Genomic DNA, 15,103 nt, shown 5'->3' on the forward strand with positions numbered 1-15,103 from the left:
GCACCGCTTGTACACGGACTTCTCACGTAGAGTTGTCACACGTTATATATTCTCGAGCGTGAATGCCATTGCAAGATAGGCTGTTTGCTTATGCGGGCCTTGGATTCTTGGTACATAAACCATCTCCAGCCCCTTCTCGGAACATATAAATCTATGTGAAATCTGAATCATCCTAGACGTGGGAATATATTTTCGAAATAGCTATGTGTACCTATAAATCGACAAAAATGCTACACTTCCGGAAAAAAAGGCTCAAAAGACATTAAAATTTCGAGAAACAGGTACAAGCTGCCAAGAACCAAGGAAGCCAGAATGGGGGATGCGACCATGGAGACCATCGGCGCTTTCGGTAGCACGTTCAGCCACTGTGTCGAGCTGGCTCTGAGTCCCAAGGGAGTTCCCTACGAGCTCGCACTAGAAGACCTGGGCAACAAAAGTGAGTTGCTGCTGACCCACAACTCCGTCCACAAGATGGTCGCCGTGCTCCTCCACGATGGTCGGTCCATCCGTGAGTCGCTCTTCATCGTCGAGTATGTGGACGAGGCCTTCCACGGGCCGCCACACCTGCCGGCCGACATCCACAACCGCGCCACCTCCCGCTTCTGGGCTCACTTCATCGATCAAAAGGTAAAGCCAGCAGACGATCGATCATATTTTCTGGTGCGGTTTTATTTACTGAACATTGTCCTACAGTTAGCGCGTCCGTTCTGGAGGTCCTTCTGGTCGACGGCCCACAGGGGCGACTAGTACTTCTGGTCGCAGCCGCCTTCGCCAGAGATAGGCAGTCAGTAAGAAAAGTTAGTTGATTCACCTTCAAAATATGAGTCACTTTGGCTGCAAGCAGAAGAGCAAGAGCGTCAGCTTGAAGAGGAGATTGCGTGATCGGAGCAGAAGCTTGAATCTGCACTTGAACATCCTTTTGATCCTGCAAAAAGTTCAGAAAAACTCCAATTCCTGTAGCTCGCCTACCCTGCACTAAACCAGGAATTTTTGAACATTTGTAAGAGGCGCCAGAGTAAACTTTTTGCTCTTGTGACAAGTAAATCGATCTTAAGAGTGCAACCCTGAAGCGGCATCACATTTCTGGTCACTTGAGTGTGATTTTGATCATTAACCTGAGCAGGATCAGAAGAGTTTACAAGGGAAATATTTTGATCAAGCAAGGCAGCAGCAGCAATGTGAACTTGATGGGGAAGAGAGCATTTTCTAGCAAAAAGACCATCATTTCTCGATTTCCATATACACCACATAAAATTAAAAATAGTGGGAATGGATGCATAGGGATGATGCATATTAAGCAATGCATGAATAGTTTGCTCTGCTTTGTACTTCAGATGGTGTGCCTGTTTCTCCATGCTACATATGTTCTGCTTATCAGTTTTGTCGTAAAGAAATTTTGATTATGGATGACGCTGCTACTTGCCACCTCGGAAGCACCGCCGCACAAAAGCAAGCACCATCGGCTATGCACACAAACAAACTTTGTCAGCCACCACACGAAATCTTTGGTGGTAAAAAAAGATTAGCTGCATCGAAGACATAATTCTGCAACATAGTAAGTAGTAAGTAGATCATAATTTAACAACCTAAGAGCATCTACAATCGGACTTCTCAAACCCGCCTCATACAACTGGACGGCCCGTTCGGACAGTGACCAGTCACGGAAATGTGACCTAGCCCCACCTCAAACGGGCCTCAAACGCACCACCTGTCCGGCACCCCTCATATCCAGCCCAAATATATGGCGGATATGGGCACGCCCTGGCGCGTCCGCCATGTCAGCCTGGCCCACCCCGACCTCACGCCGTCCCTACAAATATCCCCAATCTGGAAACCCTAGCTCATTCTGCTCTCGCTCCATCTATCCCCCTCCCCCCCGATTCAATCCATCCGACAGCTTCGGCGACCATGTCGAGCGCCGGCAGCCGCTCCGACTCCAACGTCAACATCGAAGAGGAGCTCGCCCTTCGCATTGCCCTCGAGAGGTCCAAGGTGGACATGGGGGGGGGGGGGGGCAGTTCCGGATCGGCTCCCTCTCCTTTCCCCCGCCGGCGCAGGGAGGACGCCGCCGCTGGCTCCTCCCGGCCCGTGCACAGATCCGCGAGGGCTACGCAGTCCGCGCCTTTCCCACGCCCTCCTCTGCCCTCTCCACCCGTGCCAGTTGCTGCTCCCCTGCGTGGACAGCCTTGGGTGCTTGTGCCCACCCTGCCGGCCCGGACGCGCGCGCTGGAGTCGGAGGCATGCACCGCCAGCCGCGAGAGGCAGCGGGCAAGGGAGAGGGACGCAACAGAGAGCTCTGTCCGCCGCCATGGGTTACCAGTGGAGCCCAACGAGGACGAGAGGCTCTTCGCGTGGGTCTACTGTCGATCGCTTACGACGGCAAAGATGGACGCTTGGCGGCTCCGCCTGAAGAACGCGAAGTCTCTCCGGTTTGCCATCGAGCACTCCAACGGTAGGCCAAGGAGAAGGCGATGGATGCGACTCGGCTGGCGAAGCTCAGGCGCCAGCATGACTGGGCCGTTCAGCGCCTCAAGGGCCTCATCATCGTCTCCTCCTCCTTCTCCTTGTCCGACTACCACGGCTTCTCGTTGGAAGAATCAGACGATGCTCCACCAGCCGCCGACGGCTACAGCTGCGCCGGCGACCGGGATGGGAAAGGGACGGCTCGGAAGTGGTGAAGTTCAATTTCATTTCAAGTTTTAGATGTAGTTTAAGGTTGTCCGGCGTTTATGTGAACTTTTGTTGTCCTTTGAACATCCGTTCATGATCTTTTGGTGAATTATTGTGCTATCCTATGTCAAATTCTATGTCCGGTCAGCTGATCTATGTAGTTTGATCGACGTTGCATGGTTTAGTATGGATATAGGGGTTCAGATATGAGATACACGGATGTGGATGACGCGATTTGAGGAGTGCCCGATCACTGTTCGCGGACGGCGTTTGGGGGACTGGATTTGCAAAGTCTGGTTGTAGATGCTCTAACAACGGAATGCTGGTTGTCTGATATTTAAAGTGTAGGTTGGTAAGGATGATTTTATCGGATGAGCGACACCTCTTCCAAAAATACTCATAAACTCAAATGCCTTTTACAGAACCAATATGTGGTTGGATGGTTAGGAGGACAATGATATCTCTTGCCCGCCAGGGTTTAAGTCCTGCAGTCGACACTGGTGCTCATATTTTCCTAGATTTATTTCAGGCCATCCTGTGATCTGCGCTTAGTGAGAGGTAACGTTCTCGTCGACTACGAAAGCGTTTTTGGTGACTTCGTCAATCTAAAGATGAGTGCCGGCTCAGTCTCTCAACGGTGCTCATAGGGGCAGGGTGTGCATCCATGCGTTGATAGGGTTGAGTGTATGTGCGTATGTGTGAGCGTCTGCGTCTGTACCGTGTTAAAACACACACTCAAATGCCTTCCATGGATTATCTCATTTCTTTCGTAGGTGATGGCTTCTCCGCTAAAGATGTCAAAGGACAGCATAGGTATGTCTATTTCTGACCTTCTAATATGAATATTTTTCTTCTTGACACCATGTGTTTGTATTACTTTGAGGTGGTTAGCTGAATGGGAAGCCGAGAAGAAAATAAATATTTGTGTGCACACACATTTTTGTACTGTAATACCTATGTACACGTTTGTTTTGAAGAACGTGACTACGGCGAGCAAGAATGTACCCAGCAAAATAAACGCCCCAGTTTAAACTGAGAAGTGTATATGTTGCAAATGCAGGTTAATGGGCTTCCACATGACTATGTAGCTTGTTAGGTCAATAATTTTGTTTGTTCTCTTCATGTGGTTATTTGGAATTTTAATTTCAATTTACTATTTGCTGCTAGACAATGAAGAATTACAAACTGTAGAATGAGCTGTTGTTCATGTTGGCGCAGAGCTGGGGCAGCTTTTCAGAGAGAAAGAACGGGAGGTATAGAACAATTGGATGGCGTTGGTGGCTGAACTTCATGGTGTGGTGGAAGCTATGAATACAAGCTTTGAAGAAAGAATGAGTTCTTGTGGTGTTTTCGTGGTGTGAAAACAAGTCCACTTCATCATGTGAAGTTGTTATGTCAGATTTTTCAGATGACAAACAGGAAAAAAATAATCACTTCTTGCGGTGTTTCCTTGATTAAAGTCATCTCACTTTATCACTTTGGTGTTAGGATTGTTATGACCAATGGTGTTTTTTTAGGTTTATTATGCCCAATGGTGTTATTCAGTACTTGACATGCTTGATTCATCACTTTCTTTGATAGTATGAAACTATACTAAACAGTTCACACAAAATGCAACAATCAGGTTATGAGTATTAGGTGGCAGAAAATTTAATGATTTATTATTGAATAATATTCAATTTTTCTTGCCATATTTTCTTTGACGAGATTATGTGTGCTTAGGAAATCACCACGAATAAGATTATACTTCGATTGTTCCCATTTATGTTATGCATATTTTCTTTTTATGTCTCGAGTTACAATGATGTTTTTTAACTAATCTAACAAGGGTGAAGTCTGTGGTTCCGTGGCAACGCTCGGGCTTTATACTAGTATACGCAATAATTTCCTGTGTCCTCTTGATCACTTAGGTACACGGTAAAATAACTTATCTGTGAAGGATTTTGATTAGTTAGTACTTTCATCTTTTGTTGTGGGTAAGATCATATTAATTAGCTAGCATATGCCCCGCACCATGTGTCCAGAATTCCATGGAATGCATATTTTGTGCAATTGGTTGCGTGAGCAATTGCATGAGGTCCTTTTGAGTTTCAAAAACTATTAAAAAAATACTTATACATAGTTTATATTACCAAGCATAAGCCAGAAACCTAAGCTTATACACAAATGTGTAAAAGTATAGGCCAAAATCGGGCTTTGCAATATAACTATGATTAGAACTTAGCATTCAACAATATGAATTTTTATACCTTTGATGAAAGGGATATGACACGAGTACCAGTTAATTAGGAGTACATGTGCATATGTTTGGTAATAGAGAAAAATATATATATTAAATAAGTAAATATTTGCTCGCGGCTAGCTACCAACCAGTTAGTGAATGAGCTGTATTCATGTGAATAGGACGTGTCCACCAACCATTACGATCGCCAACCATCCGCCAAATGGATTGGGACTAACTACACATGTGCATGTTGGCAACCTGAGTAGATTATAAGCAAGGCCAGATTGTGCAAACCATCAGTCTTCTAGGGTTCTCAGCTCCAGTTCATCTATCAAACAAAAGATCGATCAATCAATCACCAATATTCGCAAAGTGACCGCACGACAGCCGGCCAGTGAGCCGCTAGAGATTAGTAGGTATCGGGTTATTAACTCAAACAATGTTTAGGATGTGAGGATTCCAGCGAGTGATGATTCACTCCATTATATACAATATATCTCCTAGCTCGTTTCACGCTGCTCCTCAAAGGAGTCCTCTACAAACTCCTTATGAGCTGTTGCTGGAGCACAACCCCATCCACAAGGTGTATGTGCTTCCCCATGGTAGAAAGGCCTTCTGCGAGTCTCTAGTCAACATCAAGCACTTCGACGAGGCCTTCGACACGCACCCATCCTGCCAACCGACCTCCATGAGTGGATCGACGCTCGCTTCTGCTCCAAGTTCTTCACGGAAAAGGTAATCATCTATAAAAATGGTTCCTATAAATTAATTTTGCTAGTAGGATGCTCCAACGCTCATGATTTAATCAGACATCTTTTCTTTGACATTCACATCGGTCTCCAGTATATGTATACGTTTGATCTTTTATTATATGTATATATAAATAGCTATAATGGAAATATATTTTATAAAATCCTAAAGATACTATTTTGACCTACAATATGAAAATATGGCTCAATATTTTGACAGTTAAAGTTACACAATATGAGTGCAAATTTTCTAGAACGACGAACATTTAATATCTGGAACCAATTAAAGTACTCACTTGCTACTTTCTTCATCCAGTGGCTATGTTGTTGCTCTTGCTGAAGTTATGGATATACGGGGAGGCGCAGAAGGTCCTTGTCATGGGCTCACATGGGTTCTTGAGCAACCGCCCACGCCATGTTTAATCGATGATAAAAGTTCTTAAAATACGCAAAAATTGAGAACTTTTGAGTCACAAATTCAACTCATTGTTTGAGGACAAAGAAATCAAGCTATAAGTTGAACTAGTTGTATCGTTGTATCATGCTGGAATTTGTTCTTTGTGTTTTTTTCGGTGTTGTGTTGTGTTGTATCATTGATTGTAAGGGTTTCATAACTTAAAGGCCGGCACCAGCCTCTTTTCCATATAAAATGAAATTGAACTAGTTGTAACTGAAACTCTGTGCCATGTTTGATATGTGTATACTCAATTATTTTCAGAAGTTTTGAGACTTAACATATGTATTTTTTTAATGTTGGGTGCACTGTATGTGCAACAACTCCGGGTAGTGACGATTTATATTCTGGAAAGCGAATGCCGTTGGAAGATATGTTGTTTGGTTAATTGCCCATTCAACACTCCTCACTTCCCAAAGCCTCATCGATTCTTCCGGTCATGAAATATATTTAGCTTATGAGCGCCTGTGTCTCTACAGTGTTCTAAAAAAATACTAGTAGTAGGATACTAGCAGTCTCTTTTTAGTACTCCCTCCGTCCCACAATGCCAAAATGATCTTACATTTTGAGAAACTTAAAAGCACTTCAAAATTCTCCAGGAACTTGGAAGGAAGAAAGAACAGGGGAGCAGGCCGGGAAGTTAATCGGCGCTTTCGGTAGCCCTGACTCTCAAGGGAGTTCCCTACGAGCCCATCCTACAAGACTAGAGCAACAAGAGCGAGCTGCTGCTGCTGACTCACAGCCCCGTCTACCAGATAGTCCCCGTCCTCCTCTCGGAGTCTCGGAGTCGCTCGTCATCATCGAGTACGTCGACGAAGCCTTGGACGGACCGCGCCACCGCCCACTTCTGGGCTCACTTTGCGCGGCCGTTCTGGATGTCCTTCTGGCCGACGGCGGATGGCGGCGAGGAGCAGAAGGAGGGATCCGTGAAGGAGGCCAAGGGAAACCTACTGCTTCTCGAGGGGCAGCTGAAGGGGAAGTGCTTCTTCGGCGGCGACGCTATGACCTCGTGGGGTTCGCCGCCGGCGTGTTGGCGCACTGGCCGAGCGCCTTCGTGGAGATGTGCGGGGTGACGCTGGTGGCCGACGAGGACTTCCCCGGTCTCTGCCGCTGGGCGAAGGCGTACGTCCAGGAGGAGCACGTGAAGCGGTGCCTGCCGGACAGGGGCGCGCTGCCGCGCTGGTCGCCACGTTCTCCGCCTGCAGGGAGATGTTCCGGTGCATCAGAAGTGATCCATCTATGCGGTCTCACTCTCAAGTCCTCGGTGCGAGAAATATGGTTCCGAGCTGTGGACTATATGTTCGACATGCTGGCAAGCCTCCTTCTCCGCTTTGCTCCATGCTCTGCTTTGCTGACGATGCAACACAGTACACATGTGTTTTGCTCTGCTTTGTACTCAAGGATGGTGTCACTATTTCTCCTTGCTCTGTTTTTCTTTATCAGCTTCGCCGTCAAGATTCTTTTTGTCAACTTGCTATCAAGAAACTTTGATGATGGATGACAATGCTATTTGCCACCTCGGAAACATATAGAACATATTGATACACAAGTCAAACTAAGTCACTGTGTTCTATAACCAGAACACTATACCGGTGAGTGACCCATACCTGGCAGGCGTCCTGGATGGGACCTCCAGTCTTAGATGTTAGGTTTGGCTGCGAAGCCTGTTTGGTATTAGGCCCAGACTATCGGCATTCCTTCATCAACCGGATAGAAGTAGCGACTGATGTTGCCTAGACGGTGGCTTTAGTCTTACTGTTGTATTGCTTTGTAAGATCTTGTGTGAACAATTAATAAAGTGGCTGCATGCATGGTCCAGATGCAGAGGCCGGGGGTCTTCCTCCTTTTCTAAAAAAACAAAACACTATTTCTGATGAAGTTTTTGTTACCATGTTTAACCACTTGGTTGAAAGCAACCTATGGCCGTTTGGGCTGTTGATGCCTGCATTTTTTTGGGTTCCTGGCGTGTACAATTACATGGTGACGATAGACTCACGACCAAAATTTTGGTAACGTGATTCACTTCTTCGCGTGTGTACGTATCTTTTACTATCGGGTGGACGTGGGCGAATTTGTAGTGATTCAGTTCCTTGGTCAACTGACCGTTTTGCCGGGCGGTGGCCTTATCATTAGCTCTCCACAAGGGATGATAGCTTGCAATGGTTTCGGTACTAACTACTAAGAGCAACTCTGGTAGATCCCGCAAAACGCCGGCCCGCAAAACACGTTTGCAGTTCGCGCAAAACAGCTTTTGCGGGCCGGCGCGGGCTGGCACAGATGCAGACCCCTAAACGGATCCGTAAAAAAGTATATTCGCGGAATATGCTTTTTTACGGGTCGGCTATGCGGGTTCTGCTTTTTGCGCCGCTGCATCCCCGCATATCATCAGCCCGCAAATCTCAAATCCAACATAATTCAGCAATCGAAAACAAACTAAATTATTCAAATCAAACATAAAACAATAATCATCCGCATTACAAATAATTATTCAAATCACCGTAGCAAACCTAAAATAATGCAATACAAAACTTGTCATGAATACAAATACAAATGAATACAAAAATTAGTCACTGTCCAGCCCTTTGCCAATGGTGCTCAATGAGATCTTCCTGAAGCTGAAAGTGTGTGACTGCATTTTCAATCTCCTTGTATGTCTGAAGAAAAGCTCTAATGCGGTTTGGGTCTCTAGCTGGTTTGACACGGCTACCCACATTGTCGTAAAAGAATTCTAAGTTCATTCCTCTCTCATCTTCAAGAATCATATTGTGCAGGATAACACAACAAGTCATGATGTTCTTCAGGGTTTTCTTATCCCAAAAACGAGCAGGACCACGGACAATGGCAAACCTAGATTGCAAAACACCGAATGCTCTTTCAATGTCTTTTCGGGCTGCCTCTTGCACCCTTGCAAATTCACATTGTTTTTTGTTTTGGGTTCTTTGATGCTCTTGACAAATGTGCACAAAGGAGGATATATACCATCTGCAAGATAGTACCCCTTTGTGTATTCATGCCCATTGATAGTGTAGTTGCAAGCAGGAGCATCACCACTAGCAAGCCTAGCAAACAAATGAGAGCGTTGCAACACATTGATATCATTGAGTGTGCCGGGCATACCAAAAAAGCAATGCCAAATCCATAAATCCTCGGATGCTACGGCCTCTAGCACAATTGTTGCATCACGAGACTCGCCACAATACATTCCTTGCCAAGCCTTGGGGCAATTTTTCCAATTCCAATGCATACAATCAATGCTACCTAGCATCCCAGGCCAACCTCTCCTCTCATTAGCTGCCATCAATTTCTTTGTGTCATCTTCATTTGGTGCCCGAAGATACTCGGGACCAAAGACACGGACGATCACTTTCGCAAATCTACGCACAGACTCAATTGTGCTATCTTCACTAATGCAAAGATACTCATCGGCATAGTCAGCCGGAACGCCATATGCAATCACCCGCATAGCTGTGGAGATTTTTTGATATGCACTAAATCCCTTTAAGCCCGCGGCATTCCTTCTTTGAGTGAAATAACGGCAATTTGCCTCGCAAGCTTCAACAATTTTCACAAAAAGGGATCGGCGCATTCGGTACCTTCTGCGGAAGAGGTGTGCGGGATATGTAGGATTCTCCGAAAAATAATCTTGCATCAACATCTCGTTTCCAAGATGGCGATTCCGCGGAATGCACAGACGCCCGACAGTAGATCCTCGCCTCCTCTTCCGGTACTTGTCTTCATGCTCCTTCACGGCAAGCGCCATGACCAATGTTTGCTGCCGAAAGGTCGCAAGCATGGTCTCCACATCCGAGTCGTCCGAATCGGACGAATCGGATAGCAAGAACTTCTCGCACGGGGTCAACTCCATCTACACGCACACCGGCGCGTCAATCTACTACACAGCTCGCAAAAATCACAAAAAAGGGACTAACCGGTGGCGAGTGATCCCGGGCGGCGACGAGGGTGGTGCACTCGGCGGTGGTCGATCCCAGCGGCGGCGGCGACTGGGGGGCGGCTCTTCTTGCCGGATCCGGAGGGGCGGTGCAGCGGCTCGGCGCGGGAGGGTGTGGGGCGGCCCCGCGGAGCGATTCCGCCCGCAGATATGGCCGGAATCGCCGGCGGCGGGCGGGCGGAAGCAAGGGCGGGCGGCGGCGGAAGGAGGGGGAAAAGAGCGCGGGCTGAAATGTCCCTCCCGCCAACTGCTTCTCTGTGATGCAGGGCACCGCAGCTGCGAGGGGGAAAACCGCGTTTTCCCAGGTTGGGGTCGGGAATTTGCCGCGCCCTCTAAAATTTTTTGCGGGCCGGGGCGGGATGCGGGGTCTGGTCGGGCAGGCTTTCCGGCCCGTACCCGCATTTTGGCGGTTATTTTACGGGTCGGGGACGGATGCAGGGTCTGCTAGAGTTGCTCTAAAGTTGAGATATATGCAGGTTATGATTGAGCGGCAGGGAAGTCCATTGCTATCAAAGACTTGACCATGCAATTTGGCGTTTGATCCTCGACTGGAGGCTAGCTGGTGCAAAAGCTATGAATATCTCTTCCAGTGATGCATATAGTAGGCTAACTTTCTCTTAGTTTCTTTCATGCTCTTTGGCATTTGTACATACTGCTACATGTATCTCAATGAAAAAGCTAGCACTTGCTGAATCTTTCAAAAAAACGGGCAAGGCATGAAGTTGTAGTCCCATGTGGATTATGTTTTATCTTACTCCAAAATTATTTCAGATATATGCATATGTTACTGGCAGATTTCTATATGAAATTTATACATTCTTTATTTGCATTGTTAGATTTTTCATGGAGCAGGCAAGCTTATGAACTTTACAGGTTGGCCTTGATGCATCCTCTGGTTATTCTGACATAACCTCATGTATGGCCTATATAGGTATGTAAACAGACTTGCACATACCTATATAGTACCATGATGATAGATACGATGGCAGTGTTTTTGGTTTCTGTCGCCTTATTAAGTCAATGTGTTTGATGTTGTTTCACTGAAACTCATATTTGTTCCATTTGTGACTTGCAGTAACGTACGGGTTTCAGTCCAACAAAAACAAATTCTGGTTTATGATAAGTGGGATACCTCTCAAAATAATGTTATTATGGCAGGGGTGCGCTCCAGCTTTTTTAATCTTGCTGTTCAAGGGAAAAAACAGCCACGTACAATTCATTGGTTTGTTTAAGCAAGGCATGGAATGTTGTTCCTGTATGTAATACAGTATGCCAATCAGCCCTCTAATCTATTTATCATATTATAGGTCAGGCACTCCCTTCTTCCTCCGCTCTGATGTGCCATATTGTTCCTGTATGTAATGGTCGTTTTGGTTTGCAGCTCAAGAGGGTCATAGCAGGCTGAAGCCTTGGCTAAACAGGAGCCGATGCTTTCATCCTCTCCTCCATGTCCGGTAGAGCAAGCTATTAGAATATGCATATATAGAAGGAACATACTCTACTTTAGGTGTTACTCCCTCCATCCCATAATATAAGAACGTTTTTTACACTAATGTAGTGTGAAAAACGTTCTTATATTTTGGGACAGAGGGAGTACATTTTTCCTCGGTGTTAAATCACTTTAGAACACTCTGCTTTGGAGTTGGAGAGTGCAACAGCTGGTTTGTTTCCTTTGTTCTATTCGCGCCTGACAGTGCACAATCACTTTTTTTTAACCTGACAGTGCACAATCACTTAGTTGCTTCTGAAACCACCATCAGAATTAACTCTCCTGTTCATTCCAAGATCACGGTTACCGGAAAAGTGGCCTTTATGTTACGTACACTTCATTATGAACTTCAAAAAAATTGGAGGGTGTGTGCTTCCCTTTCAATATTCATAGCTACATGTTTTCATGATAATGGGCAATGGAAATTGTTATCGTAAGATTGGTTATCCTATATTTACACATCAATTTAACAGCAACATTCGGTTGTTGATTTTTGTAAAATTAGATATTTTCTTTTCCCAACTTGACCAGTGCAAATCTCAAACAAGTGAATCAATGTTATGGAACTGCATGTGCGGCTACTATTAAGTTGAGGCTCTTAATCAACTAAGCTAGAGTTTTCAGTAATGACCAATTCAATTCTATGGTTTAAAGATTCAGTTATATGTCTTTATGCAGTGTTTTCAAATTCTATAGCCGTCATATTATGAAATTGCACTATCCGTCATGTAGACATGGAAATCCATATTATTTCCGTACTTTATTGTCAGAGTAGCTATTCATTCCTTTTACTGAGTGGTGCTAATGGAGGATATCCAATGGATATGCTCGACACAAAGTGTAATAGAAGATTTTGCAAGTCAAAGAAGTATGAGTATGACAGGAAAAAGAAGGAACTCCCAGTGGAGCTAAACCATGTTTATTGGAGTGGAGCAAAGTCGGAACATAGCACTGTCATGTATTGCTGCAAATCTTTTGACTATGACATTTACATAGTTCTTTAATTTATTTTCCTTGATTATTATATCACTTCTATTCCTGCCTAAAAAGCAACGATTTTTTTCTTTGTATCAAGCCAAAAAATCGATGTATATGTTCGTGTAATAAAAAGTTCATTTAAGAACCGCTCCAGTGCCCATAACGACTTAATAATATTTATACATACATCATAACACACGCATGATGACAATAACTTTGTTTCCTTATATCTTATTTTTCCATATCCATAATTTTGCATGTCATAATTTCCCTTCTTAAACTAATAAAGCTTTCTTTAAAGAGTAAACGCAATTTACATATAACTATAATGTACGACGGGCGCAGCGTGCCGCTGCATGAGGAAAGGCTAGGTGAATTGTCTGAAGAAGCAAGTCATTTCTTCAGGAGGCTATGCTAAAATTATATGAGTGGTTTGTCGATATATCAGTATTCTAAAAATCAGACTGGTAGTGTTTAGTTTAATATATCAGTATTTTTACTCTTGCTATTGGGTTCTCATTGTGCACATGCCTAGCATGTTTTTTCACAGAGTCATCTCATTATTGCCACTATTTTCTATATATATATATATATATATATATATATATTACAATGTGCCATTGTGAAGGCACCAAGGTAATTAGAACGGCTGAACCCAAATTCATTCTTCGGGGGTGACAAGTCCAGATGAATCTTCATCAATGTTATAAGTACAAATCCTGGTCATATTTTGAGAAGAGTAGAGATAGAATTGTGCACGTCTTCTTAAAATACATCAACTGTTCAATGTAACAAAAAAAAAATAAATCTAAGTTTTTAAATCTGTTTTGGCACACTACTTACCTTATTATAGCTATATAATTACATATTACACATATTTTACCGTCGATTGTGGTGGACTCGAAAAAACCCTGCAAGTCAACAGTACTAACGTAATATGTTGCAACTTTTTTGTTATTACACGCAATAAATTTCACTGCAATACATCGACTAGGCGCGGCGTGACGCCGCACGGGTATGGCTAGTACTATATTATCGGCTGGATGCTTAAATGAATCTCTCTGATTGCAGCTGAGTAAATTGCAGAAAACCACTACTTTGAAGGCTAGGTTAGCAGAAAACACTATGTCTTATGTAATCTTTTTACAAAAATCACTGATCGGCGGATTAGAGCGCTTTGAACATGTTTATGACATATGGGTCCCGTTGGTCAGGAGCTGAGTCGGCCAAAAAAAATGCCACATAGGCACTTTGACTAGTAGAAAACGCTGCATCTACACGAGGAGGCCGCTGCCCAGCCGTGACCCGCCGATCCAGTCACTGACAACTTCGCGCCGATGCCGGAGATGCCATCCCCGCTGTGGAACTTCCCGCTGGCGCCGACGAGGCCGGCCCGGCAGCAGCATCGGAGAGATCCTGCCTGCTGAGCTCCTCATCGGCGCGAACCAGCTGTTCCCGCCCATGGCAGGGCACCACCTGCTCGGCGGTGTGGGGCTAGCAGAGATGGTTCTCTTCGGCTGCCGCCGGTAGCGTGGGCGCGAGGCATGGCACCGCCGCCGCCAACGCAGCAGTTGTTGCCTCCATCCTCAATCACCTGCCTCATCAATTACTCGTGCCGAATCCTCTTTCCTGACCGCACCTTCCCCAATGACCCCAAACGGCTCACCGGCGGTGGAGTCGCCCCCGAGGGATACTTTCTATGTGTCGAATCTTCTCTCCTGACTGCGCCTTTCTTCCTTATTGACCCCGACGAGGGAGCAGCTGCAGCGTGTAGGCGCTGCCCATTCATGGCGATGCGGGAGGAACAGGGGAAGGAGCACATGGAGGGGATGTAGTCGTCTTTTCAGCCCCGCCATTGGTCATCGTCGTGGGGCGGAGAAGAGAACAGGGTAGCGGAGGCTCGATCCTCATCGAGGACAGGGGGTAGCGGCGCTCGATCTAGATCGGGGACAGGGGGAGCGGCAGTTGATCGAAGAAGGGCATCTTGACCAGTCAAGTTGCCCACGTGACTGGTTTTTCCAAGTCAGCTCCTGACAGACGGGGTCCATCTATCATAAACGAACCTAAATAAGCCAAATCCGCCGATCAGTGGTTTTTGCAATGACTCTAGCACGCTTCTCCGCGGAGTTTGATTCCATGAATTTTGATTCGTTTATTTCCTGACTTCCCTCGGTGTTTGAGTTTTCATCAAGATGCACAACATGACTTGTGCTCCTTGTCCTATAAAGTTTAGTCTGGTTTACAATGACTCTGCTGGTGAATATGAAATTTAGTCCGATAGGTCATGATTCGTTGAATATGAAATTTTCTGTCCTAACTAACCTTATTTCCAGTTCTTCATCATAATACAACACAACATGTGTTCCCGTCCTAGTATTTTTGTTGTCTTGCAAAACTAGTTTAAGGTCGACAACATGAATTTGTGTTAATTACGGGAAAGTAAGAATTATATATACTGTGGCAAGTGGTCAAAGTGTACAATATACAACAATATATAGTAGAAAAGCCTCCCGTAAAACATTTGCATGCAATATTGACGAGTCTCTTTTAGAATCTATGAAAGAGATTCTATACACAGTAATCCTGGTAG

The 15,103-nt window shown here is 45.2% G+C and overlaps 1 protein-coding gene across 1 annotated transcript; it reads left to right on the forward strand.

The window, feature by feature from the left end:
• The first annotated feature begins 327 nt into the window (after window positions 1-327).
• Window positions 328-14,043, forward strand: LOC123076584 (probable glutathione S-transferase). The gene is made up of 3 exons (XM_044498755.1): window positions 328-628; window positions 6,956-7,111; window positions 13,760-14,043. The coding sequence occupies exons 1-3, from the start codon at window positions 328-330 to the stop codon at window positions 14,041-14,043; spliced, it is 741 nt and encodes a 246-aa protein (XP_044354690.1).
• Window positions 14,044-15,103: the final 1,060 nt, after the last annotated feature.

Source organism: Triticum aestivum, chromosome 3D, assembly GCF_018294505.1.
Source record: "Triticum aestivum cultivar Chinese Spring chromosome 3D, IWGSC CS RefSeq v2.1, whole genome shotgun sequence".
NCBI lineage: Eukaryota > Viridiplantae > Streptophyta > Magnoliopsida > Poales > Poaceae > Triticum > Triticum aestivum.